This window comes from Phalacrocorax aristotelis, chromosome 6 (assembly GCF_949628215.1).
Source record: "Phalacrocorax aristotelis chromosome 6, bGulAri2.1, whole genome shotgun sequence".
NCBI classification, from domain to species: Eukaryota; Metazoa; Chordata; class Aves; order Suliformes; family Phalacrocoracidae; genus Phalacrocorax; species Phalacrocorax aristotelis.
Window position 1 is genome coordinate 17,392,837 of NC_134281.1, and position 16,359 is coordinate 17,409,195.

Consider the following 16,359-nt stretch of genomic DNA (forward strand, 5'->3'; position numbering starts at 1 on the left):
GAGAGACCTGCAAACGTCATTGGGTCCAAGCCCCAGCTCCAGCCAGGCCACGCAGCTGGCTTTCAAGCATCTCCAAGGATGGAGACCCAGAGCAGTGCTCACATGCACCCCACTGCCCGGCTGAGCCCTCTCCTGCCCCCAGGGCTCTGCCCACTGCCCACTGCCCCTGCCTCACCTCGATGGCCTCCACCACCTCCAGCAAACAGAAGTAAAGCATGTCCCATGTTGTGGAGCCCGCGCTGCTGGTGCTACAGATGGTGTAGATGGAGGCCAGAAACTTCAGCTTCTCCTCCTCTTGCTGCCAGCCAGGGAGGGGACAGGCGGCCAGAGAGCGTCAGGGGGGTGAGACAGGTTGGGGGGGAGGGGGGCAGCACAGCCCCCAGCACCTTGCGAGAGTGGGATGGGGGCAGAAAGACTGGTCAGGAGACATGGGCGCAGCCTCATAGAATTGGCCTTGGATACCTTTGGTCTGCTCCTGAGGAAGGCTCGGATGATGTCCAGGTTATCCTCGTTCTGCCCGGGCAGAGCCAAGGTGGAGCAGCACGGATCTGGCCGAGAGAAGGCAGGCAGGGCTGGGGGGCGAGCAGGGGACAAAAAGCCAAGCCCTCTGCCCAGCTCCCAGGGATGTCACCAGTCCTGGCTCAAGGCTGGGACACAGGTGTCCCCTGTGAGCCCCAGGGGCGAGGGCGCAATGCTGGAGGGCAGCACGGGGAGGGGGGTCTGGCGTGCCCAGGTGAGGGACAGGCTACCACCGGCTGGCAGGGAGGATCCCTGTCCTGGGGTGCCGTGACAGGGCTGGCTCCCTGGCCACTGTGCCATGGGAGCCCCGATGCCAGCCTGGCTGGGCAACGCGAGCGCGGGACCGGGCAGGGACAGGCAGGCAGCCCCCTGCCCGTAGCGCCTGCACACTCACCCGCCTGCAGCGGCTGGACCTTGCACATCTCGCTTGGCTTTGGCCCGGAGTGGGGAGCCAGGGCAGCTACACCCTCCTTCTCCCCCCAGGCCTGCCTGGGCCTGCTAGGGGGTCTCCCTGCCATCCTGCGGAGGAAAGGGGTGAGGGGGACCCTGTGCCCCACAGGGCTGCCCTGCCAGGGGCAGTGGGGCAGAGGTGGCCATGCTTGGGGGGCTCTTTGCTCTCACCCTGTCCTAACACCGTCCTCCCAGACACTGGGGGGGACAGCACTGGGTGATCCAGGGTGTCACAAAGTGCCCCAATAGCACTCCCCCGGGGGGCACCCACAGACTGCCCCCTTCCCCTCTTCCCCAGGACCCCTCCTTGCCCCGGGCGGGGGGGGTGGGTGAGACTGACTCTCTCTTCCTCCTCCTGCTACGGGGCTGGGGTTTACCTGTAGCGGGGCACCCCCCTTGTCGCAGGGACCCCTCTGTACCCTGTCCCCTTGCTCCCAGGGGCTGGTGCCGCCCAACCTGCAGCTGGGCTAAGCTGGGCTGCAGCCCCCAGCCCCTCGGGCACGCTGAGACTCTTTTCTCTTCCACACACGAGGCCCGGGACGAGGCCCGCGGGGCTCCCCTCGCTCGAAGGCTGCTGGGCACTCGGAGGGGCCGGACGCCCTCCCGTGCGCTCAGCCGCAGGGACGCACAACTGCGGGGGGCGGCCGCGTTCCCCGCTTACTAGTTGCCACGCGCCTGGAGGGTTCCACCAGCTGGCACCGGGCGGGGGGGGCCGGGGTGGGACGGGGCTCCTCGCTCCCCTCCCCGGGGCACAGGGCCCCGCCGCGCCGTAGGAGCCGAGGTGGGGCCCCCGGGCCCGGCGGGGCCAGCGCCGAGGTGGGTGGGCAGACAGGTCGGTGCCAGGGGACGGGCAGGAGGAGGTAGCAGGGCAGGCCAGGGCGGCAGGAGCCGTGGGGCATTAGACATGGTAATTTAGGTGAATAAAGTGGATTTGGTTTGGTTTGGGTTTTGTGTTGTTCTTTTTTTTTTTATTTTTTATTTAAAACAGAGTCCTCCAGAGCTCGGGTCTGGCCAAAGCTGAGGGAAGGGGGCAGACCCTCACAGAGGGCAGAGCCGCAGCATGACATGGGTGCCAGCAGGGTCAGGGGGCCACGCGCCATCCCCCGCTCCGGCGCTGCCGGCCCCAGGAGGGTGGTTGCACGAAGGACATGGGGCGCAGCACCAGGGACAAGGGTTTCATGACCCAGGTGCAGCGGCTCCGGGGCCAGCGGGCTAGGAGCTGTCAGGGACATGGGAGCTGGGGGCTGTAGCCCTCCGCTTCAGGGGGATGATGCAGATGCTGTTTTTGGCTTCTTTGATTCTCCACCACCGGCCAAGCCTGCAGATGAGAGAGATGGGGGTCACCCTCCACCGAGCCCTCGAGGCAGTGGAGGCTGTGCTCCCAGCCAGCGCTGGGGAAGGGGGACGGTACCGGTGCTCCTGCCCGAGGCCGGCCACCAGGAAGTCACCGGCTGCCGAGAACTCGAGGCTGTTGACAAAACCCACCTGGAGGGGACAGGGCAGGGCGAGAGGCTCGCGCAGCCTCCTCCTGCTGCCCAGGGAGGGGAGAACCCGCCGAGAGACACCCCCAGCCCAGCTCCAGCATCCCCAACCTCCTGACCCATACCAACGGGATAGCCCAGAGGGGCTCCAGCTTCCAAAATCCCTCACTGCACTTCCAGAGCTTCACACTAGCACTGTGGGAGCCTAGGGTAGAGAGAGGAGACTGCCATGCACCCCAACCTGGGGCACGGGCAGGGGCAGGGGCAGGGGCAGGGGCAGGGGCAGGGGCAGGACAGACCCCCTGCACCCCCAAACCCTTGCTCCAAAGCAGCTGCCCCACACCTGTAGCCAGGAGGTCACTGTTGCGCAGGGCAGCCACCGCCAAGATGCAGTACGGCTGCTGCAGGCCCTGGGCGTCCTGCATGCCGTGCGCCTGCCGGGCCAGCACCAGCGGCTTCTTCTTCGCCAGCCCCCACAGGGCTACAGACCTACCAGGGAGGGGAGGCATGAGGGGGTTGCAGGAGGGGGCTTTGCCTACCTACCCCAGGCACTGTCGCGGCCCCGTGCTCACCCGTCATCGGCACCCGACACCACGTGCTCCTCGCCGATGAGCTGGATACAATCAATAGAGCCCCTACAAAGAGAAGGGGCAACTACCATCAGTTACAAGCGTGCTTTGGGATCCTGCTTAGGAGTGTCGTGGTTTAGCCGGCAGCTCAGCCCCACACAGTCGCTCGCTCACTCCCCCACCGGTAGATGGGGGAGAGAATCAGAAGGGTAACGCTCGCGGGTTGGGATAAGAACAGTTTAATGATTAAAATTAAAAGAAACAACAACAGAAATGCAATGTAAAGGAGAACAACGAGAGGCGCAAAGCCCCGGGGGAGGGGAAGGGAGGGGGGAGGGGAACGAACCGCCGAATACTGGTCATGGTGTCACATGGTATGGAATGAACATGCCATTGGCCAGTCGGGGTCAGCTGCCCCCACCATGGCCCTGCCCCTCCCAGCCCCCCGCCCACCACCACACGGCAGAGCGCGGGAAGCTGGAAAGGTAGCCGACCCCCACAGTGAGGAGAATTAACCCCGTCTCAGCCAAAACCAGCACATTCTCCACCCCTTATTCCATACCATTTACACCATGCCCAGGTCCCATACGATGCAATACAACCTTACCAACCACCACCCCTCCCCTTCCCATCCTTTAACATATTACACAGACATCATTCCCTTAGTTCATGGACCTTCCCTGTAAAATGTCCAGTAAAATGTCCATTGAGTTCACCCAGTCCATGACTCTGGGCTCCATCTGTCGTATCAGTCTTTCAGGGTGGGAGAGATGATGTGTGTGGCGTCGGGTTGCTGCATACCGAGTCAGTCATCGTTCCGTCACTGCTGCACTTTGCTTGTTTCACAGTCTATATTCCATGGATTGGGAGGCTTGTACTCTGATATCATTGATACAACACAGAGGTGACACACAATATTATCTAGCAGTTCACATTGTGCCATTCAGTTCATTGGCTGTTTTCACCCAAAATCAAATCCCCTTGAGGCACACATCGGATTTCTCCATCCTCCCGCATCACCCACCAAGTGCGCCCAGGTCCTCGAGCAAAAGCAATGCCACGAACAAAGGTTTGCCTTTGCCTGAGGCGGGAAGAACCCAGACTGTTTTGCCCAGCATACTTGTTGCGTGCACTACAGGGACTCTATCCCCTTCCACAGTATGTAGGATTTCTGACCGGGCAGGGCCAGCTCGACTGGCAGATCCCCTCGTGTTGACTAACCACGTGGCTTTTGCTAAATGTGTATCCCAGTGCCTGAATGTCCCACCCCCCATTGCTCTCAGTGTAGTTTTTAACAGTCCATTGTACCGTTCAATTTTCCCAGAGGCTGGTGCGTGATAGGGGATGTGATACACCCACTCAATGCCGTGCTCTTTGGCCCAGGTGTCTATGAGGCTATTTCGGAAATGAGTCCCGTTGTCTGGCTCAGTTGTCTCTGGGGTGCCATGTCGCCACAGGACGTGTTTTTCGAGACCCAGGATAGTGTTCCGGGCAGTGGCGTGGGGGACAGGATATGTTTCCAGCCAGCCAGTCGTTGTTTCTACCATTGTAAGCACATGGCGCTTGCCTTGGCGGGTCTGTGGGAGCGTGGTATAGGCAATTTGCCAGGCCTCCCCATGTTTATATTTCAGCCATCGTCCCCCATACCACAGAGGCTTTACCCGCTTCGCTTGCTTGATTGCAGCGCATGTGTCACATTCGTGGATAACCTGTGCAATAATATCCATGGTCAAGTCCACCCCTCGATCACGAGCCCACCTGTATGTTGCATCTCTCCCTTGATGGCCTGAGGTGTCATGGGCCCACCGAGCTAGAAATAGTTCACCCTTATGTTGCCAGTCCAGATCCACCTCAGCCACTTCAATCTTGGCAGCCTGATCTACCTGCTGGTTGTTTCGATGTTCTTCAGTGGCCCGACTCTTGGGGACGTGAGCATCCACATGACGTACCTTTACAACCAGGTTCTCTACCCGGATGGGTTTGCCTCTACGCTGCCAGTTGCTTTGCTTCCACTGCTGCAGCCAGCCCCACAGGGCATTTGGCCACCATCCAGGAGTCAGTACAGAGATAGAGCACTGGCCACTTTTCCCGTTCAGCAATGTCTAAGGCCAGCTGGATGGCCTTTACCTCTGCAAACTGGCTCGATTCACCTTCTCCTTCAGCAGTTTCTGCTACTTGTCGTGTAGGGCTCCATACAGCAGCCTTCCATCTCCGGTGCTTTCCCACAAGGCGACAGGACCCATCGGTGAACAGGGCATATTGCTTCTCATCTTCTGGCAGTTTGTTATACAGTGGGGCTTCTTCAGCACGTGTCACCTCCTCCTCTGGTGATAGTCCAAAATCTTTGCCTTCTGGCCAGTCCATAATCACTTCCAAGATTCCCGGGCGACGGGGGTTTCCTACTCAAGCCCGCTGGGTGATCAGTGCAACCCATTTACTCCACGTAGCACCAGTTGCATGGTGTGTAGAGGGGACGCTTCCTTTGAACATCCAGCCCAGCACTGGCAGTCGGGGTGCCAGGAGCAACTGTGCCTCAGTACCAACCACTTCTGAAGCAGCTCGAACCCCTTCATATGCTGCCAATATCTCTTTTTCAGTTGGAGTATAGCGGGCTTAGGACCCTCTGTATCCCCAACTCCAAAACCCTAGGGGTCGACCCCAGGTCTCCCCATGTGCTTTCTGCCAGAGGCTCCAGGTAGGGCTATTCTCCCCGGCTGCGGTGTAGAGCACATTTTTTACATCTTGTCCTGCCCGGACTGGCCCAAGAGCTACTGCATGAACTATTTCTCGTTTAATCTGTTCAAAGGCTTGTCATTGCTCAGGGCCCCATTTGAAATCATTCTTTTTTCCAGGTCACTTGATAGAGAGGGCTTACGATCATACTGTAATTTGGAATATGCGTTCTCCAAAAACCCACAACGCCCAAGAAAGCTTGTGTTTCCTTTTTGCTAGTTGGTGGAGACATGGCTGCTATCTTGTTGGTCACATCCTTGGGGATCTGACGATGACCATCTTGCCATTTGATTCCTAAGAACTGGATCCCTTGTGCGGGTCCCTTCACCTTACTTTGTTTTATGGCAAAACCAGCCTTCAGAAGGATTTGGACTATTTTCTCTCCTTTCTCAAAAACAACTTCTGCTGTGTTGCCCCACACGATGATGTCATCAATGTGTTGAAGGTGTTCGGGAGCTTCTCCTTGTTCCAGTACAGTCTGAATCAGTCCATGGCAAATGGTAGGACTGTGTTTCCACCCCTGGGGCAGTCGATTCCAGGTGTACTGGACGCCCCTCCATGTGAAAGCAAACTGTGGCCTGCACTCTGCTGCCAGAGGGATTGAGAAGAATGCATTAGCAATATCAATTGTGGCATACCACTTGGCTGCCTTTGACTCCCGTTCGTGTTGAAGTTCTAGCAGGTCTGGCACAGCAGCACTCAACGGTGGAGTGACTTCATTCAGGCCACGATAGTCTACTGTTAGCCTCCACTCTCCGTTAGACTTCCGCACTGGCCATATGGGACTGTTAAAGGGTGAGTGGGTCTTACTGATGACTCCTTGGCTCCTCAGTTGGTGAATGAGTTTACGGATGGGGATCAGAGAGTCTCTGTTGGTGCGATATTGCCGCCGGTGCACTGTTGTGGTGGTGATCGGCACCTGTTGTCCTTTGACCTTCAGCAACCCCACAACAGAAGGGTCCTTCGAGAGGCCAGGCAAGGTCGACAGCTGTTTAGTTTCCTCCGTCTCCAAGGCAGCTACACCAGAAGCCCACCTGTACCCTTCTGGGTCCTTGAAATACCCTCTCCTGAGGTAGTCTATGCCAAGGATGCATGGAGCCTCGGGGCCAGTCACAATGGGGTGCTTCTGCCACTCATTCCCAGTTAGGCTCACTTCGGCCTCCAATACAGTTAGCTCTTGGGATCCCATAAATCACCTCAAGCACAGCTAATTCCCTTCGATACTGGATGCCTTTCTCCATAGAGATACCGCTCTCCGCAGGACCCCAGGAGGAGATGAACTCCCCACCAGCACCCCTCCGCCACACGTGGCAGCACCAGCCCCCTCTCCCGTACCAGGTACTTGCCATCCGATGAGATGGCCACGCAGAGGACGTGGGATGCATGCCCCATGTGCCGCTCCTCGGTGCCCTTCTTCCCCCTGGGCACCACGCACGGCCTCTTCCCGCTCTCCACCTCCCCTACGGGAAAGGCATCGCAGTCACGCCCTGGGAACCTCCCAACATATTGGGAAGCACCAACGAGCCTCCCACAGAGCCCAAAACGATGCACGTGCACATCCCCGGAAGGGGCAGGGGCCCAGCCACCTCCACAGGCACCCACGCTCCTGCTGCTGCAGGGTCCCTCCCTGCAGGGTTCAGGCTGGGGGAACAGCCAGTCACGGCCCCAAGGGAACACTTGCATTTGATGAGGGAGCCGTCCTTGGAAGCCGAAAAGATGAACCTGTCATCTGGAGAGATGACCAGGCAGGTGACGGGCAGCTGGTGCCCCCGCAGCACTCGAATGCTGGCTGGATCTGGAGGCTGCACCCGCAGGGAGAGCGGGATGTGAGCTGGGCCTCCCTCGGTCCCTTCCCCCAGCATGGGAGTACCCAAGCACAGCACCCTCCCTCCTCCAGGGTACCAGCCCCCGGCACCCTGGGCAGAAGAAGGGCCCTGGTCCCGGAGCCAGCACCGTAACTCGGGGTGCCGGCCCTGGCTGTGCGCGAGTGCCCCTAAAGCCAGCACTTAGAGCCTGGCAGCCCCCCGGCGCCCCCAGCGCTGGGCACTTACGTCTTTGTCGACCAGGCGCTGCAGCCGACCCTTCTGCTCCAGCTGGGCAAGAAGCGGGAGGCTCGGCGGAGGTGGCCCCGGTCCCGCGGGAGCGGGGCAGAGCCCGCCGCCGCTGCCGGGACTGGGGGGACGCGCCCGCCCCGCTGCTCACCACGTCCTCTTTCAGCCGGTCGCCGATGAGATCCGCCGGATGCGTCTCCTCCTCCTCCTCTGCCGCCGCCCGCTCCTCCTCTGTGGCGGACGTGGGGCGTGAGGGCCGGGCTCAGCACCGAGGGCTGCACGCCCCTCTGCCCCACCGGGGTACCGGCACCGGGCGGCACTCACCGTGCTGGCGGAGCTCCTCCAGGTACAGCTTGGCCAGGCGCAGCTTCTTCTCCTGCAGCGTCTCCTCCACCTCCTCCTCTACCGCCGCCTCCTGCCGCCGCCGCCGTCCCAACGACGGGCTGCGGGGACAGGCGTGAGCACCGGCACCGGCACCGGCTTCCCCCCGCGGCGCGGCTCGTACCTCGTCGACGGGCCGGACGGCCGCCGCCCGCGACCTCCTCTCGGCGCCCAGGACCTGAGGACCGAACCAGGGTGACTCCAGGGATGGAATCGGACGGGACGGGACACGGACACCGACCAGAGCGACCTCGCAGGGGCAGTCACTCCGCAGCCCCCTCCGCCCGGCCCGGCCCTCACCGCCGCCCGCGGCCGCCGCCGTCCCGCCGCCCCACGTGGGGCTTTGGCCCTACAGCTGCCCACCGCCGCCATGCTGCCGCTCCACGTGCTGCCCGCCCCGCCGGCTGCAGGGGCGCGCCCCGCGCCTATTGGCTGCAGCCGACTAGGTCCCCCTCCCGCCGCGCCTGCGGCCCCGCCCCCGCTTCCTATCGGCGGGCCGCGCTGTCACTCGAATAGTGACGGCTCTGCCGCGCCCCCCGGTGCTGCTGGGCCTGCCCCCTCGGCGACACGGCCCGCCCCCTGGTGCTGACAGCCACGCCCCCTCGGCGGCTTGCCCCGCCCCCGGTGCTGCTGGCCCCGGCCTCTCGGCGCAACGACACGCCCCCTGGTGCTGCCTGGCTTCTGGTCCCGTAGCACGGCCTTTGCGGGCTCCCAAGGACCCCGGCCTTGGCTGTCGCCGGGGGTAGTGGTGGGACGGCCTGTCCCGGCAATGCTCTAAAGCGCTAAAACCGGCTTTTGTTCGGAAGCTTTATTTTGCGCATTTAGTGTCTTGTCTCTGGCACCTGGGGAGGCGTGGAAGGGCAGCGGGAGCACCCTTCGGCTGCTCCAAGTTAGGCAACAGGCTCGCTTCCTCAAGGATAAGCAGCCAAAGAGTGTCACCACGCGTACCCAGAGCATCCTGGAAGGGCTGCTGACTGCAGGCCGGTGGTCTCCCTTTTGGAGATCGCTCAAAGGCGACGGCTCCGCTGAGGGCTTGGTTTCCCGGTGTGACCTCCTGAGGGCGAAAAGGGGGAAAAGGGGATAGCAGCATTAAGGTGTGACCCTCTCAGGACCATAAAGCCCCTTTGTGTTAGGTAAAATGGCCACTCAGAAGGCAGTTAACGCCCACGATTTTGTCTCTTCACCGGCTGTACCATCTTTTGGAGGTGCACCAATCTCGCCCCTCACCCCGGGGACAAGATTGGGTGAAAAAACATTGGTTTCAACCGCAGAGTGTAGTAGGCAGGATAAGGGTAGTGTAGAAGGAAGCTAGGGTTAGACCGGGGAAAGGAAAAGCTGTAATTTGCGCAGTCCTGGGAGCGAGTCTGTCAGCAGCGGTGGAAGAGAGGAAACGGAGGCTTTGTCAAGCCGATGTCACAATAGACTCACTGCAGGTGGTCATAAAGTCACTGCAGGAACAATTGGAGGGAAACAAGCGATTGTTGCAGGAGGAGAGAAATCAAAATGCCATACTGAAGGAAGAATTGAGGGATCAGCTTTTGAGGGAAGCAGATACACTGGCAGAGGTAGAGGTGAAACTTTCAGAGAAAGGGGTACGGCAAGTTTACCCTCAGGGAGTCTTGCAGAGGGCAAGGGAAACTGTAGAAAGCTTCCCTCACATGTATCCACTCTTTAAAACAGAGTACTTGTATGAGGACAATAACGATGACCATCCTCAAGTTCTCACCAAAGAAGTCCCATTTACAGCAACCGAAGTAGCAAAGTTGAAAAAAGACTTTGCAAGAACTCCGAAGGAATCGGAGACAGAATATGTGTGGAGAGTGTCCCTGTCAGCAGGGGGGGATGGAATTTTGTTGTCGGAGAAAGAAGCAGAAGGCTATTGGGGTCCAGGTGTGTTCTTAACTACAGGTAATCGCCGAGCCCCATGGTCATTAACCCAGAGGGCTGCGTATTGGGCCGGAGGGCTGAACCCTTTGGAGAGGGGAGATCCCCTTGCCATAACAGGTACGGTGGATCAACTAGTGGAAAGCGTGCAGAAAGCAGCCTGTCTCCAAAAGATGTATGATCGGGAGCTCAAGCCCCACCAGAGTTCCCCGATGATGATGCCTGTAGACCCAGGGAGGATGACTCCCCTGATCCGGGGACTCCCTGACTCCCTGAAACCCACTGGGATCCAATTACAGGGGAGAATTCAAAATAATTCCGAAGGAGAAAGAACTGCGGCCACTCTGGAAGGGATAATAACCCCTGACCATTGGCGGTTGGGAAGGAAAGTGTGGACGTGGAGGGAGGTAGCGCAGGAATTAATTAATTTTGGGAGAAAATATGGCCCTGATGGTGGATCGTTCCAAAAAACCGAAACAAGGGTTGTACGGTCTGCAGAGCAAGTTAACAATCGGCAGCTGTCAATTGGGAAAGGCCAGGATTTGAGGCCACTCCGCAACAATCATCCCGGGAGAGAGAGACCCCTAAGTCGACAGGGCTTATGGCATCTAGGGCTTCAGAAGGGCATTCCTCGAGACCTGATGGATGGACTCCCGACCCCAAAATTGGAAAAACTTGTACAGAAATGGTCAGGGAAGAAGGCCACTCTCGGAGTAGTTGCCGCTGCTCCACCCCTGATAGATCTTGAGGGGGAGCTGACTAGGGAAAAGGCGGAAAACTAGACCCTCCGTTCCCCAAAGGTGAGGAGAGGAGCGGAGGATGGATGTTTGTAAGACAACTCACCTTGAATCTAAGAGGGGATTTATTAGTCACAGTAGCTGTAGGACCAAGGAAAAGACCGGTAATTTTTCTAATTGATACTGGGCCACAAATCACCGCACTGATGCAGACCGAAGCAGAACGGTGCGGGATCTCTATCCCATCTAGAAATCTAATTATCTTAAATGCTCTGGGAAAAACACAGTCAATGCCTGTGAGTTCAGTGACACTATGGTTCCCAGGAGAGGAAGCCCCCATCAATACCATGGTAGCCATAGGACCTTTTCAGACGAACATTTTAGGCATGGCTGCGTTGAAGGGAAGGCAGTGGCATGACACCCAGGGGAACTCGTGGTCTTTTGGCATCCCCCAGGTCAGGCAATTAACTGAAACATCTTGGGCGGAGGTGCGCCTATTGCAAACGGCACCTGGCCTTCCCCCCTCCAAGACTACCAACGTAAAACCCTATGCGTTGCTGCTAGGAGCCAGGGAAGGGATAGCCCCAGTAACTGAGGATCTCAAACAGCAGGGAATTTTAGTGTTTACTCACTCCCCGTACAATTCACCAGTGTGGCCAGTATGCAACCCTAATGGAAAATGGCGCCTGACCATTGACTATCGGCGACTGAATGCAAACACTGGCCCCCTGACTGCGGCTGTACCCAACATAGCCGAATTACTTGCAGCCATTCAAGAACAGGCCCACCCTATCTTAGCAACCATTGATGTGAAGGACATGTTTTTTATGGTTCCACTCCAGGAGTGTGATCGAGACCAATTTGCTTTTACCTGGGAAGGACAACAGTATACTTTTACCCGTTTGCCTCAGGCATATAAACACTCGCCTACCTTGGCCCACCATGCCCCAGCACAGGAATTGGCAATAATCCCATCAGAAAGAGAGGTCAAAGTCTATCAGTATATTGATGACATACTAAAAGGGGGACATACCATAGCTTCGGTGCAGACTATGCAGGACAGAACTATTAATCACCTGGAAGGAACAGGCCTTCAAATACCCAAAGAAAAAATACAAGCCCCTGCCAGTGAAGTTAAGTTGTGGGGCATCTGGTGGAAAGGAGGGTCAGCCTGTATTCCTCAGGACACCCTCTCAGCGTTAGATCAGGTAAAAATTCCGGAAGGTAAAAAGGAGCTGCAACACACCTTGGGATTCTTGGTCTTTTGGAGAAAGCATAAGCCGAAATTTGCAATAATGGCACGTCCCTTATATGACCTGTTGCGAAAGAGGGTGATTTGGAAATGGACTCCAGCTCACGATGAGGCACTGCAGCTTTTGGTGTTTGAAGCAAGCACCCATCAAACTTTGGGCCCTATCCACCCCACCGACCCAGTTCAAATTGAATGGGGGTTCGCACACTGGGGATTGTCAATTCATTTTTGGCAGAAAGGAGCAGAAGGTCCCATTCGACCGACTGGGTTTTATTCTAGGAGTTTTAAGGATGCTGAAAAGCGGTACTCCAGCTGGGAAAAGGGTTTGTTTGTAGTGAGCTTAGCTCTTAGAGAAGCGGAGCGAACCATACGCCAACAACCTATAGTTTTAAGGGGACCCTTTAAGGTAATTACGCCTGTGTTAGCAGGGACCCCTCCCCCTGACGGGGTGGCCCAAAGGGGTACTGTGAGGAAACGGTATGCTAAAATCGAACATTACTGTAGTGTTTTTACAGTCACTGAAGGTACCGCAAAGGTGTTAAACATACAGGAAGAAGCGACAAACCTTCGGGAGGAGGATACCCCTCCTCCTTCTGTAGTTAGGATTGCCCCGCCATTTTCGGAGGAGCTGCGAAACGTATGGTTCGCAGACGCCGCCGCCAAACGAGAGGGCCAACAGTGGAAGTATCGGGCTGTAGCTATTCATGTGGATACCTAGAGGGAAATAATTCCTGAAGGCGAGGGCAGTGCCCAAGTGGGAGAGTTAGTGGCGGTATGGAGTGTGTTTAATAGCGAGGGAAAAGCAGGGACTCCGGTGTACATCTACACTGACTCGTCTGCAGTATTCAAAGGTGCACAGAATGGCTCCCTTTTTGGGAACAGAACAACTGGGAGGTAAATCGGGTGCCAGTGTGGCAAAAGGAGAGGTGGCAAGAAATCTTAAATGTTGCCAAACACGGGGATTTTGCAATAGGATGGGTGCCCTCCCACCCGGAAGGGGGTACTCCAGTGAGTGAGTGGAATAATAGGGCGGACGAATTGGCCAGAATTGCCCCTCTGCAGAAGGAGGACCAAACAGGAGAAAATTGGGATAGGCTCCTAGAATGGCTACATGTTAAACGTGGCCACGCGGGGTCTAATGATTTATACAAGGAGGCACATGCCAGAGGCTGGCCTGCCCCTCGGGACGCTTGCAGGGCCTGTATTTCAGCTTGTGAGCAATGCCGACTTCGGCTAGAGCGACATCCCAGGGAGGAGTTCCCACTCCATTTGAGAGACAAAAAGACCCTCTGGGAAGTCTGGCAAATCGATGATATTGGGCCTTTCCGAAAGTCAGAAGGAAAACAATATGTATTAGTAGGCGTGGAAGTAATTTCTGGCCTAGTCCAGGCCGAAGCATTTCCACGAGCACCTGGGGAAAATACAGTGCGGGCCCTGAAATTCTGGTTTAGCTCCCTCCCAAAACCTAGTTCTATTCAGTCAGACAATGGCAGTCATTTTACTGCTACCAGAGTACAGGAGTGGGCAAGGGAAGAAGGAATCAAGTGGGTATTCCACACCCCGTATTACCCCCAAGCCAAGGGGATAGTGGAACGAACTAATGGACTCTCAAAACGATTTCTGAAACCTCATAAGCCGCATTGGGTGGAGCACCTCTGGGATGCAGCTACCCGAGTCAATGGTCGCTGGGGAACAAATGGATGCCCCCGATTAAATGGCTTTTGTCCTAAACCCCCAGTTTTAATTCCAACGTCTCAAGCTCTTAGTGTTCCAAGGGAACCAACCTTCTCTCCTGGACAGCCAGCGTCGGTAGAAATGCCAACCGTTGGGACCGTCCCCCTCATACTTACTGAACCCCTTAACAAATATGCCTGGAAGGCTGAAGATGCCTGGGGGGGAAAGAGCACAAAATTAACACTCGCTGGATTGTTCCCTCATTTTAAGCACGTAGATGAAGCCCAAACTGGGCAAGTCGACGTTTTGTTTCATTTCACAGGAGATCCCTGTGGGAACGCAACCGAATGTGGGAAGATTAACATTTGATTTTGACTATGTGTATTTTTGTGATTGATTGTATAACATTTGTAAGCTTAGGCTGGATTTGTAGAGCAAAATGTCAATTTTGTTGTTTTGGTGTATTGTATGGGTCGCGATCCCTGGAACAATCAGTTATCCCCTCAAAGACTTTAGGGATGAAGGAAATGATATAAAGAATTCTTTTATGCAATTGGCTGAACAAATAGCAAGTGTTTATAACCTCACAGAATGCTGGATATGTGGAGGACCGTTTGGTCTATCAAGTTGGCCCTGGGTAGCTATACCTTTGCTACCAAAATGGTGGGTGAGTAAATATAGCGAAACGAAAGGGAATAAAACATGGCAAAGCTCACATGACTCACCCAGAGAAAGGTAAATACTGTTTGGCTAGAACACAAAAGGATGGCGTCTTTGTGGGTAACGGCACATGTGAATGGACATATCAGAACGTAAGCATAACCGTTCAGGTGGGAGAGGGGCCACATGAAAAGGATGAACTTGTATACAGCTATGCCTGGGTGAATGAAGAGGGATACCAGAATGCATTTCCCAGATTTTGGTCTCTCACACCTAATACCAGCCGAGGCAACTCTGTGGGCCGTGCTTGTATTTGGGACCAGGAAGCAGGAGCTTACAACTGTAAATATTGTAATAGAATAGATTGGCCCCGTTGGAGGAGAACGTGGGAAGGCCTTTGTTCAGACATACCATGTTGTGAAAACTCCACAAAGGAATCGCTATATTGTTGCGTTGAAAGTGGCCGTTTGGTTTAGAACCTACCCCTTATTTTGACCCTTCGCCCCGTGTGGAACATTGGAAAGGACCCTTTGCTAATGGATCAGTGGCCCTCGAGGGACACTGTTGCATATGTGGAAACCATGCATATAAAGCGTTACCAGCAAACTGGTCAGGAATATGTTGCGTTGGGGTGATCCGTCCCTTGGTTTTCTTACTCTCAGAAACAGACGGAGACCATTTAGGCATTTGAATATATGATGATTTGAAGCGGGAAAAACGATCCAAAGTTACTGATACCTCCCTCACCGATGGGAGTGGCCGGTCCTGGGGTAAAGACGTGCGGACCCCCCAGCGTATCATACAACATTATGGACGTGCAACTTGGAACCCCAATTGTTACCGAAAAACGTGGTAAAATCAGAAACAACTCCTTAACACTAATTTAGTATTAAAGAGCAGGCATTCTTTATTCACGGCGCCGGATGCAGGGGGGATCGTTCCTCCTCACGTGCATACCTTACGCACCTTTCCCATACAATTTATAGATCAAAAATTTACCTATTCATACATATTCATTATTGTCCTTTCTACTGATTGGTACAAACTTGCTCGTTCCACATGTAGATTACTGCGCAAACTCAGTCGACTTCTTCTATTGTTCTCTTTTGAGTAGGTGGTATTACTTGGGTCGGTGGTCCGTGAGTCGGTGGTCGCGATCTCCCCCTGCTGGAATTACCTTTTACCCTTTTGGCTCTCAGTCCCGGCAATCCTGGCCAGTTTTCTCAGTCTGCTACACAAAACTGCACTTTATCATTCCTTTTGACAGAAGTGCATTCTTCTAGTAACAAAACACATTGTCTATATATAAATGATTAGAAACACAAATTGGTTTTGATCACTACACAGATCGATGGATACGCTAATTCCTATACTCTATGTTCTCATGTAACAATTCTAGTTGATTTGGCTACACAATGAATGGGTTAGTGGTGCTCGAGAACCCATTTATAATCTACATTGCATTATCCGGCTGCAAGCCGTATTAGAAATTATCACCAATCAAACAGCTGAGGCCCTCGACCTACTGGCAGATCAGGCAACCCAAATGCAAACTGCAATTTATCAACATCACTTGGTTCTCGACTACCTACTAGCCGAAGAAGGCGGGGTCTGTGGGAAATTGCATGATTCTAGTTGCTGTTTAAAAATCAATGACAATGGCAAAGTCATCAAACAAATTACTGCCGGAATATGGAAATTGGCCCATGTTGCCCCCCAAACCTGGAAAGGCTGGAATGTCGATATGTTCTCCTGGCTTCCAGGAGGTCCTTGGATAAAACAAATCTTATTTTACCTATTGCGTGGTCTAGCTACGTTACTGTTTTTGCCATGTGTCATCCCATGTTTCATTCAGTTAATCCAACGTGTTGTCACAAATATGCAGTTTGTACCCATTGTATCACCTGATGGAGTTAAACACATTGGAGCTGTACGTCAATCTGTGTCATCCACAGCCCAAATTGTACA

General features: G+C 55.4%; 2 protein-coding genes across 2 annotated transcripts; one reads left to right on the forward strand and one right to left on the reverse strand.

The window, feature by feature from the left end:
• Positions 1-1,347: 1,347 nt before the first annotated feature.
• LOC142058256 (U3 small nucleolar RNA-interacting protein 2-like) lies at positions 1,348-9,274 on the reverse strand. Its single transcript, XM_075095412.1, has 13 exons — positions 9,133-9,274; positions 8,485-8,588; positions 8,128-8,362; positions 7,955-8,034; positions 7,798-7,845; positions 7,434-7,554; positions 6,956-7,212; positions 5,390-5,418; positions 3,023-3,085; positions 2,794-2,939; positions 2,576-2,655; positions 2,381-2,454; positions 1,348-2,287 (listed from the first exon to the last, which is right to left on the reverse strand). Exons 1-13 carry the CDS (start codon positions 9,272-9,274, stop codon positions 2,182-2,184), a joined length of 1,485 nt encoding a protein of 494 aa, XP_074951513.1. The 3' UTR covers positions 1,348-2,181.
• Positions 9,275-9,362: 88 nt separating this feature from the next.
• Positions 9,363-10,862, forward strand: LOC142058257 (uncharacterized; the record flags this gene model as incomplete). Its single annotated transcript, XM_075095414.1, is given in 1 exon segment — positions 9,363-10,862. A coding segment is annotated over 1 exon segment (1,488 nt), but the record flags the coding sequence as incomplete, so codon positions are not given.
• Positions 10,863-16,359: the final 5,497 nt, after the last annotated feature.